The sequence below is a fragment of the Gigantopelta aegis genome, chromosome 9 (genome assembly GCF_016097555.1).
Source record: "Gigantopelta aegis isolate Gae_Host chromosome 9, Gae_host_genome, whole genome shotgun sequence".
Taxonomy (NCBI): domain Eukaryota; kingdom Metazoa; phylum Mollusca; class Gastropoda; order Neomphalida; family Peltospiridae; genus Gigantopelta; species Gigantopelta aegis.
In genome coordinates this window covers 18,409,237-18,426,513 of record NC_054707.1, presented here as the reverse complement: position 1 = coordinate 18,426,513, position 17,277 = coordinate 18,409,237, and the positions used below count along the sequence as shown (strand labels likewise).

The 17,277-nt window shown below is 38.1% G+C and overlaps 1 protein-coding gene across 1 annotated transcript in view; it reads left to right on the top strand.

Moving 5' to 3' along the window:
* The window catches only part of LOC121380586 (putative sodium-coupled neutral amino acid transporter 11), a 136,617-nt gene that overhangs the window by 49,284 nt on the left and 70,056 nt on the right, over positions 1-17,277 (top strand). The window contains exons 2-3 of the mRNA XM_041509470.1: positions 10,222-10,363; positions 11,359-11,433. Of these exons, the coding sequence (XP_041365404.1) occupies positions 10,222-10,363; positions 11,359-11,433 (217 nt within the window). The remainder of the gene's footprint in view (positions 1-10,221; positions 10,364-11,358; positions 11,434-17,277) is intronic.

The following is a 17,277-nucleotide window of genomic DNA, read 5'->3' as shown; positions in this document are numbered from 1 at the left end:
AGTCCTACCAGTCCAACTTGAGAGGACTATGGGTTTCATGTCCGTCCTGTCTGTCTGTCTGTCTGTCTGTCTGTCTGTCTGTCTGTCTGTCTGTCTGTCTGTCTGTCTGTCTGTCTGTCCGTCCGTCCGTCCGTCCGTCCGTCCGTCCGTCCGTCGTCATGTACTGTTACAGATCAAGTTTGTCATTCATGGCAATTTATCCATTTTTGACAGAGTTATGGCCCTTGAACTTAGGAGATATGAAAATTGGTTTTCCAGAATTGTTTTCCAGAAGGCCTTGAGGTGTTAACTTGACATTTTGTGTATTGTTTTATCATGTACTGTTACGGATCAAATTTGACATTCATGGCAATTTATCCATTTTTGACGGACTTACAGCCCTTCAGATATTGAACTGACATTTTGTATATAGCTTTATCATGTACTGTTACAGATGGAGTTTAGCTTTCATGGCAATTTACCAATTTTTTACAGTTCTATGGCCCTGGAACTTAGGAGATATGAACATTTGTTTTCTTGTTTTTTGTTTTGCAATACCTGAAATTATGGAGGTGAAATTTTGTATCTAGCTTTATCATGTACTGTTACTGATCAAATTTAACTTCCATAGTGATTTACCCACTTTTCACAGATGTTTGGCCCTTGAATTTAGGAGATACGAAAAATTGTTGGGTTCAGTAGGTGACATGTATTGCTTTAGCAGTACTCTCAGAATGCTTGTTCAAACAAAATAAACATAACATTCCACTTTTGCATTCATTCCCAAGAAAATGTCTGCATCTGCTTATGTAAGGTTGAAATTGGTTTAATGTAGTTCTGCAAGTAATGGGGATTTAGCTCAGTTGGTAATGCACTCACCTGAGGTGCTTGCGTCGTATGATCAGACCACCTTAGTGGATCCTATTTTCCCCAATTGCCATTTTCCCCATCCCAACCATTGTGCTATGACTGGTATATATCCAATAGCCAATGATTAATAAATCAGTGTGCTCTAGTGGCGTCGTTAAACAAAATAAACTTTCAACTTTCAACATTTGCACCTATACTCTAAAACCCCCCATCTACATCTGCTCCTGTAAGCTAGGATTAAATTGGTTTGATGTAGTTTGGCATACAGTGATAAATCAGTAACTCAGTTTGCTCTAGTGGTGTTGTTAAACAAAACAAACTTTTAACTTACAACTTTTGCACCCATTCTCTAAAAACCAAACTTCTACGTCTGCTCCTGTATAAGGATTAAATTGGTTTTATGCAGTTTGGCATATAATGAACACTGAGGTTAATATTCGTACTCGCAGATTAACGTGTTAAGGAATCAAAGAGAGAGTTGTATGAACATTAGGAACTGATTGCATTATATATAGCAGCCCGTCGTTGTCGTAGGAGACTCGAGTCCTTGGGGAATCGCAGTGACTTGGTGCAGAAAGAAACCCACCAGCATGGCAAGATGCCAGAACGCCCGACATGTCACTCTGCGCTGATTTCCAACTACTGGCCGGAGTAATTGGCTTGGCCAGGAAATTGGATTGAGAGTGGCGAGATGCAAGTTTTTCAAGATGTATAGTTAATCTGCTGGGAGATAACCATTTCTTATGTGTACGGCTTCTATAAGCTGATGATGAATTTGTCAGCAAATCTACTTGTAATTACTATTATAACAGTGGGCGTACTGATGTTACTTTGCATGGCCGGCACAGTGGGAAAAAATAGTGGTACGGCTCAAGGTTGCCAGATTCCTATCAAAATCTTCAAGATATCTTTAATACCCATAATTTTAAAAATGTGCGTGCTGACCAGAGACCAAAAATTTATTTTGTTTGGCCTAATATAGCGATTTATTTCTAGGCCCATGCAGTGATAAGTATATAATACAGCTTGTGATCTCTACAATCTAGAGGGTGTATACTACCAAATCGAATCCCATAGACGACAATAGTAACATATGTGGCCATAAAAGCTCCTACCTGCAACGTATCAATCGACATGAATGCCACAAATATAAATACTACCACCCCTCACCCTTAAAGTGAATCAGAAAAAATTGGGGGTCAAGCTGCTGATTTCTGAGATAACGAGTAGCATCTATGACTCTTTTTTTTCAGGTACTCCATACATGTTCTAAGCACAAGGCTACTTGACACAGTAATAAATAAAATTGCATACATTTTTAGACCAGATGAAACTAATTGTTTTACAACCAACACACTCACATTTATAACCAATCACAGGACTTGTGGTGTTCACTTCTCTATCAAAAGTTGGGTGCCCCTCGAACTTTGACCCAGCCGGAAGTTATTTGGTTTAGTACTAACTTTAGACATTTTAAACTTGTATGCAATATACAGTGTGTTCCAGACATAACAAAAAGAAAACCTTTATATGAAATGGCCCATTGGGTTATTTCTCATTCCAGACCATGCCCAACGACTGGTACATGTGTTTATCAAAGTCTGTGGTATGTTCTGTCCTGTCTGTGGGATGGTGTATTTAAAAGGTCCTTGCTACTAATGAAAAACTGTAGCAGGTTTCCTCTCTAAGACTATGCATCAAAATTACCAAATATTTGACATTCATTAATAAATCAGTGGGCTCTAGTGGTATCGTTAAACAATGTTTTGTTTTTTTAACACTTGCACCATATGCCACAATGATCATATATTGAATCCAAATTGTAATGTTCTGCCATTGAACAACTTTCCATCAATTTCTAAAATTGTGGATTTTTGAGAAGATATTGAACACTTTCCATCAGTTTTTAAAATTGTGGATTTTTGAGAATATATTGAACACCTCACCATCAACTTTTAAAATTGTGGGTTTTTGAAAAGATATTGAACGCCTTCCCACCAGCTTTTAAAATTGTTGGATTTTTGAGAAGATATTGAACGCCTTCCCACCAGCTTTTAAAATTGTGGATTTTTGAGAAGATATTAAACGCCTTCCCACCAGCTTTTAAAATTGTGGATTTTTGAGAAGATATTGAACACTTCCCACCAGCTTTTAAAATTGTGGATTTTTGAGAAGATATTGAACACTTCCCACCAGCTTTTAAAATTGTGGGTTTTTGAAAAGATATTGAACACTTTCCATCAGCTTTTAAAATTGTGGATTTTTGAGAAGATATTGAACACTTTCCATAAGCTTTTAAAATTGTAGATTTTAAAGAAGATATTGAATGCCTTCCCACCAGCTTTTAAAATTGCAGATTTTTGAGAAGATATCTTGTACCACACTGTTTTGTAATGAAAAATGACCTGACAAATGTTATCAGGAGATGTCACTAAATCAACTTTTCCATTAAATCCCTGACATCACCAATGTTTCTGGGGATAATAGACAATTAAAAAAACCTAAAACTTTTCCACTGATAGCCTTTGATCAATAGGGATGCTTGACAATCATTCAAATAACCCCTGTATGATGTACAATGTAGGTGGGGGTGGTGTGTGTGGGGGTGGGGTGTGTGGGGGTGGTGTGTGTGGGGGTGGTGTGTGTGGGGGTGGGGTGTGGGGGTGGGTGTGGGGGTGGGGTGTGTGGGGGTAGGGTGTGTGGGGGTAGGGTGTGTGGGGGTGGGGCGGGGGGGGTATCAATGCTAATGACCTCTAATTAATAAATGTAATGGGGATACATGTTATTGAAACCTGATTAATGTCTACATATATTCCTGAAGCTGTAGACTAAATTTATAAGTAATAAGTATAATTAACCATTTTAAAAATATTCCTTCAAATAGCAAAGCGAAACACAATATGATTGACTTTTAGATATTATAGGGACGGGATGTAGCTCAGTGGTAGAGCGCTCGCCTGATGCGTGATCGATCTAGGATCGATTCCTGTTGGTGGGCCCATTGGGCTATTTCTTGTTCCAGCCAGTGCTCCACAACTGGTGTAACAAAGGCTGTGGTATGTACTATCCTGTCTGTGGGATGGTGCATATAAAAGATCCCTTGCTGCTAATCAAAAAGAGTAGCCCATGAAGTGGCGACAGCGGGTTTTTCCCCTCAATATCTGTGTTGTCCTTAACCATATGCCCCACGCCAAATAACCGTAAATAAAATGTGTTGAGTGCATCGTTAAATAAAACATTTCCTTCCTTTAGATATTATCTTCGTCCTGTTAGTCGATCTTGATCTATAAAAGCTCATATAGACTGGATGCCGTGCGTGCATGCGGTCAGTCAAATCGTCTTATCTGATGCTTGTGTTTTTAGACGTGTAAACCATATACAATTATTTCATTACAGTTGGCTGCATGCATTTTGCAAATGCACAGATCACACGCATTCAGTCTAGACGCTCTCACTGAAACTGATCCATTTGAAAAACATTTGCCTCACAACACGCACACACTACATCCAGTCCATATATAATCCTTTAGTCGTAAGTGTCTCCATTTCAAGCCCTGAAAGCAGTTTTTTTATTGACCCATTTGTACATGTAGGTTGACCAAAGAAAAAAAATTGAATTGTTTGGGGTTTTTTTCCAGCAAATAAGAATCATATTGATGCGATATCTGAACAAAAGAAAATTATTTTAGGAACTACTAACATGATTCTTTTGAATTGGCATAACAGAAGACGGTTAATTTACAAAACTGCTTGATTTATCATGGCAAAAAAAAAAAAAAAAAAAAAAAATCAACATATTGATTTTAATTGTCCTGTTTCAATATGCAACTTGTGCCAATTACTTCATTTGTAATTGTCTCGTATTGATTGGTAGTCTACCTGTTGCCTAGGTTACATCTGTTTGATAAGATAAATGTTTGGTTTGTGGTACGGGTTTCTTTTTCACCTTTTTTTAAAATATATATATATTGATGCCTAATAAGAGCACATTTACAACAATTCCCTGATGTATTTGATATTGAACGGATTCCAGATGAATGGCGAAAGGTTAATAAGAAATCTGTGAGGAAGAAAACAAGTTTAACACTTCTCTGATGTACAGAGTGTCAGTAACATTGATCCCTGTAATTGATAGATCTGTTGGAGAATACTTGGTACAATGTATTAACAAACCTGGGGTGAGGTGCGGTTAGAGAGGGATTGGATCAGTCTGTATAGAGTACTTGCCTGATGTGTGTAAGGCTGTAGGATCAAATCTCTGAAAAGACCCATTGGATTTTTTAATTCCATTTCGGGGCGGGATTTAATTCAGTCGGTTGAGTGCTCGCTTGAGGTGCTTGCGTCACAGGATGGAACCACCTCGGTGGATCCATTCAGCTGATTTTTTTTTTTTGGTCTCGTTCCATCCAGTGCATCACAATTAGTCAAAGGCCATAGTATAGTAAGTGCTTTCCTGTCTTTTGGAAAATGCCCCACAACTGGTACATGTATCTCAAATGTATGTACTGTCTTGTCTGTGGGTAAGTGCTTATTAAAGATTACTTGCTGCTAATGGAGATATTTGCTATATGAAAAGTATATGTACTGTCTTGTCTGTTGGAAAGTGCTTATTAAAGATGACTGGCGGCTAATGGAAATGTTTAATGACTTTCCTCTGAATGCGAAAATGTGTCAGAATGATCCAGTAGTCAATTGATTAACTAATCAATGTGATGAAAGAGAAACACAGCTAGCTAACCTGTGCTATCATTAATGAATGAATGAAAATCTAAAGCTGCATTCACACCTTCCATCTTATAAGATCATTTCCTGATGCAAGATACAGCCATAACTACTATAGTTAAGATAAACTCATTTGTTTTTGCCTTGATACAGTGTTTGAAATAAGCACTTGTCTGTCCCGACAAGTGAAAATCTATTTGGACAAGCAAAATGTGTCTCTTTGGTTGTCCTGTGGACAAGTAAAAATGTTCAGAACAGTTTCATTTTGAGCAATCACAAACATCATCCTGGTACTTGAATAAAATGCACCATTTATTTGGACAAGTGAAAATATCGACGGACAAATAAATATTTAATGACTTGTAAAAAAAACCCAACTTATTTTGATCACTGTGATATCCTGTACTATAATTAATTAATGGAAATTTAAAGCTACATTTTCATCTTCCCATGTTATAACATCATTTACTAATGCAAAATATGTACAGCAACAACTACTGTTAAAATAAAACTAATTTGCTTTTTTTTAATCATCCACCATATTTGTAACACATGAAATGGACTATGGAGAAAGAAGGAAGGAAATGTTTTATTTAACAACGCACTCAGCACATTTTATTTATGGTTATATGGCGTTGGACATATGGTTAAGGACCACACAGATATTGAGAGAGGAAATCTGATGTCGCTACTTCATGGGCTACTCTTTTTGATTAGCAGCAAGGGATCTTTTATATGCACCATATCACAAACAGGATAACAAACCACAACCTTTGATACACCAGTCGTGATGCACTGGCTGGAGCGAGAAATAGCCCAATGGGCCCACTGACGAGAATCGATGCCAGACAGACCGTGCATCAAGCAAATACTTTACTACTGGGCTATGTCCTGCCTCTATGGAGAAAGAATACATAAATTTAGTTTTTATAGAAGATTAATACTACATCTCTACATGACCTAAATTAATCACTGCATCTAGCATCAAGATACTTAGCTGAAATTTCGCATGCAGTTTTATCAAGTAGAATTACAGATCAAGTTTTGAGTTCCATGGGGAATATTTGCCTATTTTTAAACTTACAGATATTACAACCATAACAATTTTCTTGACTTTACTTTGCAATGTGTCGTGATACTGAGCTGAAATTTTGCATATATCTGTATTATGTGGAGTGATAGATCAAGTTTGACATTAATGGAATTTAAACTCTCTTTGATAGAGTTAATTAAGGCCTTTGAACTGAAGAAATATTACGACCATCACATCATCAAAGTTTTCAGTGCTTTTCTTTGCAATGCTTCAAGATTTTGATCTAAGATTTTCTTTGTGCCTGTATTAAATACATGTAAGGCTACATGTATAGATTAAGTTGGTGTTTGATCACACTCTCAGAAATGTGACAGTCATGTATTATGTCCTCACAGAATTTGGTTGCGGCCCAGTATAGGGTTCATATGTAGTGTTTTAGCAATTCACTAGCAATACTGGTTTAAATCGAAAATAAATTCTATAAAAAAAAAAATTAAAATTGACTGAAATTCCTGCCGGCCATTCGATTTAGAAAGCTACAAGAGTTTTTGTTTAACAACATCACTAGAGCACATCGATTAATTAGTCATCAGCTGTTGGATGTCAAACATTTGGTAGTTCTGATATATAGTCATCAGAGGAAACCCGCTACATGTTTTTTTCTAATGTAGCAAGAGATCTTTTATATGTACCTTCCCACTAGAATACATTGATTAATTAATCATCGGCTATTGGATGTGAAATATTTGGTAGTTCTGACTCGATAGTCATCAAAGGAAACCCGCTACATGTTTTTTTTAATGCAGCAAGAGATGATTTATATGCACTTTCCTACAGGCAGGAAAGCATATACCACGGCCTTTGACTAGTTGTGGTGCACTGGTTTGAATGAGAAAAAAAAAGAAAACTACAAATTCTACCGGACGGAATCAATACCGGCTGGACCAAACATAATCATAAAGTATAAGTGCAGAATAATTTCCAGTCCCGGCCTATGTTGACGTTCTAGATTGTTGACGTTCTAGATTGTTGATGTTCTAGATTGTTGACGTTCTAGATTGTTGACTGGCAAACAATGGTCGGGATGACAGTATTTCAACCACTGTAAATATACATGTATTATATATTTATTATATATTATTACCCCAGCAGGCACTCATAACAGGGAAAATAAAAATCACAATTTCTCACTGAGAAATTACCATACATTGGTTTAACGTACACTACTATTGGACGATTTGACGCCAACAAACCAATCACCTTGTAGGTACTAAATATGACGTCATCACAATTTGGCAAAGCACACACAATGACGTCACATAGTTTAAAGCGTTTGCATTTATGTCTTTCTGGTTTCAGTGTTAAACTTGTCATAAAATGGTAATTTAATGCAATTCATTATAGATTTTATTTACAGAATATATAGAACTTTGGGTTTTGAAAATTATCTCTGAAGCGTGAATAAAATGCTAAGTTAAAGCAATAACCAGAACAGTAAAGTAGTTTACGTCGTTTCTATATACATGGATGAGTAGTCGATGTAGGCTTTAAAAAACCCACCCAAATAGCTGGGGTAATAAATAGAATCACAAACTCGGTACCAGTTATTATCAAATTTATGTCCCTCGTGATTATTAAAGCTAAAGCACGTAACAAGTGAAAATTATTTCACGAGGGACATAAATTTGATAATAACTGGTAATTTGTTTATTATCCTCTGTCAAGAAAAGAGGCAGGACGTAGCCCAGTGGTAAAACGTTCGTTTGATGCGCGGTCAGTCTGGGATTGATCCCCTGTCGGTGGGCCCATTGGGCTATTTCTCGTCCAGCCAGTGCACCACGACTGGTATATCAAAGGCCGTGGTATGTCTTATCATGTTTGTGAGAATAAAGCATTTTTGTAGATGATTGCTAGATTGACAGTTATAGGCTGAACATGTGTTGTTATGACTGGTTGATAATTAATTCAGACAATGTTTTTGATAGTACTGATATCTTTTTGTCTTTTATTTTCATTATACCATTGTACAGTGACCAGTACTACTCTCAGTATAGTCCCTTAAAGTTTTTACAGTACTTTGATACTCACAAAACATTAGGGATTTACAGTACATGTACAGTAAAACCCCCCTGAACTGGACAACCCTTAGGACCAAGTAAATTGTCTGGTTTTAAGGGGTATCCAGTTTAAAGAGGTTATCTTTTGTACTGATGTTTAAAAAGGGACTCTGAAAAATGCCTGGTTTTGAGAGAATTCTGGTTTACAGAGGGGTCCAGTTTTGAGAGAATTCCGGTTTACAGAGGGTCTGGTTTTGAGAGAGTTCTGGTTTACAGAGGGTCTGGTTTTGAGAGAATTCCGGTTTACAGAGGGTCCAGTTTTGAGAGAATTCCGGTTTACAGACGGTCCAGTTTTGAGAGAATTCCGGTTTACAGAAGGTCTGGTTTTGAGAGAATTCCAGTTTACAGAGGGTCTGGTTTTAAGAGAATTCCGGTTTACAGAAGGTCCAGTTTTGAGAGAATTCCGGTTTACAGAAGGTCTGGTTTTGAGAGAGTTCTGGTTTACAGAGGGTCTGGTTTTGAGAGAATTCCGGTTTACAGAAGGTCCAGTTTTGAGAGAATTACGGTTTACAGACGGTCCAGTTTTGAGAGAATTCCAGTTTACAGAAGGTCCAGTTTTGAGAGAATTCCAGTTTACAGAAGGTCCAGTTTTGAGAGAGTTCTGGTTTACAGAAGGTCCAGTTTTGAGAGAATTCCGGTTTACAGAGGGTCTGGTTTTGAGAGAATTCCGGTTTACAGAGGGGTCCAGTTTTGAGAGAATTCCATTTTACAGAGGGTCTGGTTTTGAGAGAATTCCAGTTTACAGAGGGTCTGGTTTTGAGAGAATTCCAGTTTACAGAAGGTCCAGTTTTGAGAGAGTTCTGGTTTACAGAAGGTCCAGTTTTGAGAGAATTCCGGTTTACAGAAGGTCCAGTTTTGAGAGAATTCCAGTTTACAGAAGGTCCAGTTTTGAGAGAGTTCTGGTTTACAGAAGGTCCAGTTTTGAGAGAATTCCGGTTTACAGAGGGTCTGGTTTTGAGAGAATTCCGGTTTACAGAGGGGTCCAGTTTTGAGAGAATTCCATTTTACAGAGGGTCTGGTTTTGAGAGAATTCCAGTTTACAGAGGGTCTGGTTTTGAGAGAATTCCAGTTTACAGAAGGTCCAGTTTTGAGAGAGTTCTGGTTTACAGAAGGTCCAGTTTTGAGAGAATTCCGGTTTACAGAGGGGTCCAGTTTTGAGAGAATTCCGGTTTACAGAGGGGTCCAGTTTTGAGAGAGTTCTGGTTTACAGAAGGTCCAGTTTTGAGAGAATTCCGGTTTACAGAGGGGTCCAGTTTTGAGAGAATTCCGGTTTACAGAGGGCCCAGTTTTGAGAGAATTCCGGTTTACAGAGGGGTCCAGTTTTGAGAGAATTCCGGTTTACAGAGGGGTCTAGTTCTGAGAGAATTCCAGTTTACAGAGGATTCCGGTTTTGAGAGATTCCGGTTTACAGAGGATTCCTGTTATGAGAGTGTCCAGTTTTGAGAGGTTTCACTCTATTAATTTTAATTTAAAAAAAATGTATTATTGTTTGTTTTTTAGACCCTGTCCGACTTCTCTGAGACGAGCAGTATAAGTGACACACGCCACCTGGTGGAGGATAAGGATGATGGGAAACCACGGAGTAACATGCCCATGACCAGCTTTAATTTCATCAACTCCATTATTGGCTCGGGAATCATAGGTCAGTGCCTAATCAACTGTAAATGTCGGTCTATGTATAACTACATAAACCAGTTACCGGCTTTAAAATTAAACTTTGACATTTATTTTAAAATTGCCTTTTAAAGTTTAAAATGTTAATTTTGGCATCTGCATTCAAATACTTGCTTTAGCATTATTATGTAGGTGGTGATTGTTGCGTTGGCAGTCATATTTACACCACTGCACATGTGTCAAATGAATTGGGTGATATGCAGCTTTAAAGTTTAATTTCAATGTATCCAATACAGTGTATTTCTATGTATTAGCTGCTTGATTGTATTTCTCTCTTAATTTACCGACCATTTCATAGCACTTGAAATGTCAAGCTACTACATATTATTATAATTTTGTATATTTATGCAGTAATTCTCAAAGGCATACATGCAGGCACCAAATTCTGTAGGTGTGGAGGTGGGAGGGATAAGGGGGATGGGGGTGGCAGGATGATTTTGTCCTAATTAAATTAATTAGCCGAATCTGCATAACAACGTTTATTCATGTTTGCATTACTACATAACAGCTATATAGGGTTCCAATGAATAAATATGCATTTAGAATTTAGAATATGATTATACTGTTATTGTGAGTAGAATATGATGGAAATAAATGGTAAAAAAAAAATCATATTGCCCCAAACATCATTATTGTTTTTGCCCGAATGCAAAGGTTTTCTCTATAACACAGTTGGGGTGGGGGGCAGTTGCCCACCTGCACTCTGGCCCTTTGTAGTGCTCTAGTTAGCAATAAATAGACAGGTGCTCCACCCTGCCTCCCATTTTGTGCCATCCTGCCGTGTTTGTAGCCACCCTGGCTCGATCTTAATTCACTGCCCTATAAAAATAATAAAATAAAAAACTTGCTATTCTCTCAGGTACGGTATTGTCACAGGTCTAAATTTCAAACTAAGAGCATAATTACCTTCCTTTTCTTTATTGTTATATTATTTATTTATGTTTTTTCCTGATCATTTTTCAGGTATTCCATTCGCATTACGTCAAGCTGGATTTGGTTTAGGAATAATATTAGTTATAGGTGTTGCCCTAATTACAGGTATGTGTAAATAATGCATAATATTTAAAAGATATAGACAATAACTTATGAGTTGTGAGGAATTACGGATTATCTGTCCCGAGTGAAATTAATATGTTGTCAGTCACAAGCTTTAGATAATCCGTAATTCCAAGTATCGAGTGGGTTATTGTATTTATTACCCATAATCTAAATAGTTTAGAAACTTAAACTTTAAACTTCTTACATGTCACAAACTATATAATATATAAGACGTGGAAGTCTAAACTGATGATGTCACAAATGAAAAGCAGTGACGTCAAAAGCTATCTATAGGTACACAAATCAAATGTAAGCAAGAGAGGTCACATTCGTAATGAACTGATATTTCTAGTGGGAAGTGAATGAACTACAAAGAAATTAGTTTAGAGCATGTTTAATTGTTAACAAGAACAAATTGCTTAAATGATTTCAACAAAAACTGAACACTGGTGGAGCTAAATGTTTTGTAAAATCTCATCAATAAGAGACGACAGTCGAGGAAACCGATGACGTCACCAAACTAACGTCATGACGTCAGCAGGGAAAGATAGCTTCTATCTTTCCCTAGTGAAAGATAGAAAATATATTCACCTGCATCACACTGCCCATATGAGTAATAAATAACTACCATATACATACATGCATGTACTTGGGGGTGGGGAAACGTCCTCTGCACCATATAAAATGGTCTCAAACCAACGGTCAAATGTTTAAATGGTTCAGATTTGTGACTCGTGAGAACGCACCATGATAATGCAAATCATCTCATCTCATATGGATGACCAATAAATATTTTTTAATAAAAAAAATTCAATGTCATTAAATATATACCTTGTACAATACAATACATGCATAGGAATCTTCGATGAGTATATATACATATACAATATCAGGTTACTACGTTTTGATATCGTGGTTATTTGGCTAGGTTTAGATAATGGTGTAACAGGCGAGCTTCAATCAGCCAAATAACCATGATATCAAAACATAGTAACCTGAATCCTGACATGAGATACGTAAAATCAGTATGACTCACATGCGAGTGTAATAATTTCTTTATTATTCATATGTAATAATTTCTTTATTATCCATATGTAACAATTTCTTTATTATCCATGTGTAATAATTTCTTTATTATCCATATTATTATTGTTGTTTTCTTTATGAATAACAAGACCTAACTCAAAATTATTTAGCCACAACTAGAAGATGATGATGAAATGACATCATATTTCAAATGCACAGTCTGAGCTAGGACTGGAGAAGCAACATCATGTTATGACGTTGCTTCCCAAAATTACATCATCACACTTGTTATTACACGTGTGCTTTGTATGATTATTATTAACTTGGTTATGTTGAACCATATGAATAATAAAAATTATTAGTTTTATCGTGTAGAAACTTCTTCTGGAAGTCGGACAATAGCAGGTGCCCAAAAGCATCTTGGGAATGGCACAGCCAGCCTAAAAGTTATGTGTTTCCGATTTTTAAATAAAATACTTTGATTATATTTCAAAGTCTGTTGTGTCACATTACAGTTTTTGTACCTTTTTCTGTGAAAATAAACTAATCCTATCACTGGCTGCTGGTGACTCTGACGTCAGACGCTGTTCCCAATGTAAACATTCTTTGCAGGAAGCTACTTGCTGTTTTATTTCAAAATGTTTAATTAAAAAGTTCCGAATGGCAGCGAATAATGGAGAATTAAAAAATAAGAGGTAATTTGATGTTACAGGAAGTGTAAATGTTATATTTATTTATGCAGTTCAGCAATCATTGCTGTAAATGGATGTTTGAAAAATGAGAAAACGATCTACCTGAAAATTGAGCAGACATTCGTCATGTGCACATCTCATTTCCTAGTGAAATGATAACACTTCCTATAGTGACATGATAACACGTTGAATTATCAGCTAGGGGTTATCAGGTCAATAGGCAGCATGGTTGCATGATAAATATATATATTGGTGGAGTAGCTGTGAATGTTCGATCAGTAGCTTAGTGATAGTACTTTCCTGAGGTGGAGCTATTTCATACAAGGGGCAGGACATAGTCCAGTGGTAAAGCACTTGTCTGATACGTGGTCGGTCTAGGGTCGATTCCCATCGGTAGGCCCATGTAGTGGGGCTATTTCTTGTTCCAACAGGCGACAGTGGACCATGACTGGTATGTGGTATCCTGTCTTTGGGATGAAAAATTTAAAAGATCTGTTGCTTCTAATGGAAAAATGTAGCGGGTTTCCTCTCTAAGGCTGTATGTCTAGTGGTGTCATTAAACAAAACAAAGTTTTTCTCCCCAACTGGTATACCAAAGGTTGTGATATGCGCTATTCTACATTGTATCTTTGGAAAAGTCCCTTGCTGTTTCCCACAGACAGGACAGCACATACCACAGCCTTTAATCCACCATTCATGGGCAACTACCAAAACATAGGCCCATCACTATCCTGCAACCAAAGAATGACAGACGAACACTTTCCTTAATGAGGGGCGGGATGTAGCCCAGTGGTACAGCACTCGCTCGATGCACGGTCGGTGTGGCATCGATCCCCGTCAGTAGGCCCATTGGGCTATATTTCTCGCTCCAGCCAGTGCACCACGACTGGCACATCAAAGGCTGAGGTATGTACTACCCTGTCTGTGGGATGTTGCATATAAAAGATCCCTTGCTGCTATTCGAAAAGAGTAGCCCATGAAGTAGTGACAGCGGGTTTCCGCCCTCAATATTTGTGTGGTCCTTAACCATATGTCTGACGCCATATAACCGTAAATAAAATGTGTTGAGTGCGTCGTTAAATAAAACATTTCTTTCCATCTACTTACTGAGCTACGTCAAGTGATATATTTATTTTATTTCAGCTTATCTTCGTGCTTATATCCAATCAAGGTTCACGCACAATGTCCTAGGCACACACACCTTGGCTATCTGGGCAGGACAGTAGGTTAGTTACAAGTTACTTGTTAGTGGTTCATGAGAGAGAAGTGGGTGTAGTGGTCTAACACCTACCCACTGAGTTGTTAAAACTCGCTCTTGGTTGGAGCTGGTATTGGGGCTGCAACCCTGTACCTACCAGCCTTATGTCCGATGGCTTAACCATGACACTATCGAGGCTGGTTCCGAATGATATACAGATAGCTGCCGGCTATGAAGTCAGGGCTGGTGTTTACTGTGAGGCAGTGTCATCATTCAGTATGATAATTCATCTCGATAGGTCAGGACGGGTGTTTACTGTGAGGCAGTGTCACCATTCAGTATGATAATTCATCTCGATAAGTCAGGACTGGTGTTTACTGTGAGGCAGTGTCACCATTCAGTATGATAATTCATCTCGATAAGTCAGGACTGGTGTTTACTGTGAGACAGTGTCACCATTCAGTATGATAATTCATCTCGAGAAGTCAGGACTGGTATTTACTGTGAGGCAGTGTCACCATTCAGTATAATAATTCATCCTGACAAGTCAGGGCTGGTGTTTACTGTGAGGCAGTGTCCTCATTCAGTATGATAATTCATCTCGATAAGTCAGGGCTGGTGTTTACTGTGAGACAGTGTCATCATTCAGTATGATAATTCATCTCGATAAGTCAGGACTGGTGTTTACTGTGAGGCAGTGTCATCATTCAGTATGATAATTCATCTCGATAAGTCAGGACTGGTGTTTACTGTGAGACAGTGTCACCATTCAGTATGATAATTCATCTCGATAAGTCAGGGCTGGTGTTTACTGTGAGGCAGTGTCACCATTCTGTATGATAATTCATCTCGATAAGTCAGGACTGGTGTTTACTGTGAGGCAGTGTCATCATTCAGTATGATAATTCATCTCGATAAGTCAGGGCTGGTGTTTACTGTGAGACAGTGTCATCATTTAATATGATAATTCATCCTGATAAGTCAGGGCTGGTGTTTACTGTGAGGCAGTGTCACCATTCAGTATGATAATTCATCTCGATAAGTCAGGACTGGTGTTTACTGTGAGGCAGTGTCACCATTCAGTATGATAATTCATCTTGATAAGTCAGGACTGGTGTTTACTGTGAGGCAGTGTCAACATTCAGTATGATAATTCATCTCGATAAGTCAGGGCTGGTGTTTACTGTGAGGCAGTGTCACCATTCAGTATGATAATTCATCTCGATAAGTCAGGACTGGTGTTTACTGTGAGGCATTGTCACCATTCAGTATGATAATTCATCTTGATAAGTCAGGGCTGGTGTTTACTGTGAGGCAGTGTCACCATTCAGTATGATAATTCATCTCGATAAGTCAGGGCTGGTGTTTACTGTGAGGCAGTGTCACCATTCTGTATGATAATTCATCTCGATAAGTCAGGACTGGTGTTTACTGTGAGGCAGTGTCATCATTCAGTATGATAATTCATCTCGATAAGTCAGGGCTGGTGTTTACTGTGAGGCAGTGTCACCATTCAGTATGATAATTCATCCTGATAAGTCAGGGCTGGTGTTTACTGTGAGGCAGTGTCACCATTCAGTATGATAATTCATCTCGTTAAGTCAGGACTGGTGTTTACTGTGAGGCAGTGTCACCATTCTGTATGATAATTCATCTCGATAAGTCAGGACTGGTGTTTACTGTGAGGCAGTGTCATTCAGTATGATAATTCATCCCAATAAGTCAGGGCTGGTGTTTAGTATGAGGCAGTGTCACCATTCTGTATGATAATTCATCTCGATAAGTCAGGACTGGTGTTTACTGTGAGGCAGTGTCATCATTTAGTATGATAATTCATCTCGATAAGTCAGGGCTGGTGTTTACTGTGAGGCAATGTCACCATTCAGTATGATAATTCATCTCGATAAGTCAGGACTGGTGTTTACTGTGAGGCAGTGTCATCATTTAGTATGATAATTCAACTCGATAAGTCAGGGCTGGTGTTTACTGTGAGGCAGTGTCATCATTCAGTATGATAATTCATCTCGATAAGTCAGGACTGGTGTTTACTGTGAGGCAGTGTCATTCAGTATGATAATTCATCCCAATAAGTAAGGGCTGGTGTTTACTGTGAGGCAGTGTCACCATTCAGTATGATAATTCATCTCGATAAGTCAGGACTGGTGTTTACTGTGAGGCAGTGTCATCATTCAGTATGATAATTCATCTCGATAAGTCAGGGCTGGTGTTTACTATGAGGCAGTGTCATTCAGTATGATAATTCATCCCAATAAGTAAGGGCTGGTGTTTACTGTGAGGCAGTGTCACCATTCAGTATGATAATTCATCTCGATAAGTCAGGACTGGTGTTTACTGTGAGGCAGTGTCATCATTCAGTATGATAATTCATCTCGATAAGTCAGGGCTGGTGTTTACTATGAGGCAGTGTCACCATTCAGTATGATAATTCATCTCGATAAGTCAGGACTGGTGTTTACTGTGAGGCAGTGTCATTCAGTATGATAATTCATCCCAATAAGTCCGGGCTGGTGTTTACTGTGAGGCAGTGTCACCATTCAGTATGATAATTCATCTCGATAAGTCAGGGCTGGTGTTTACTGTGAGGCAGTGTCATCATTCAGTATGATAATTCATCTCGATAAGTCAGGGCTGGTGTTTACTGTGAGGCAGTGTAATTCATCTCGATAAGTCAGGGCTGGTGTTTACTGTGAGGCAGTGTCACCATTCAGTATGATAATTCATCTCGATAAGTCAGGGCTGGTGTTTACTGTGAGGCAGTGTCATCATTCAGTATGATAATTCATCTAGATAAGTCAGGACTGGTGTTTACTGTGAGGCAGTGTCATTCAGTATGATAATTCATCCCAATAAGTCAGGGCTGGTGTTTACTGTGAGGCAGTGTCACCATTCAGTATGATAATTCATCTC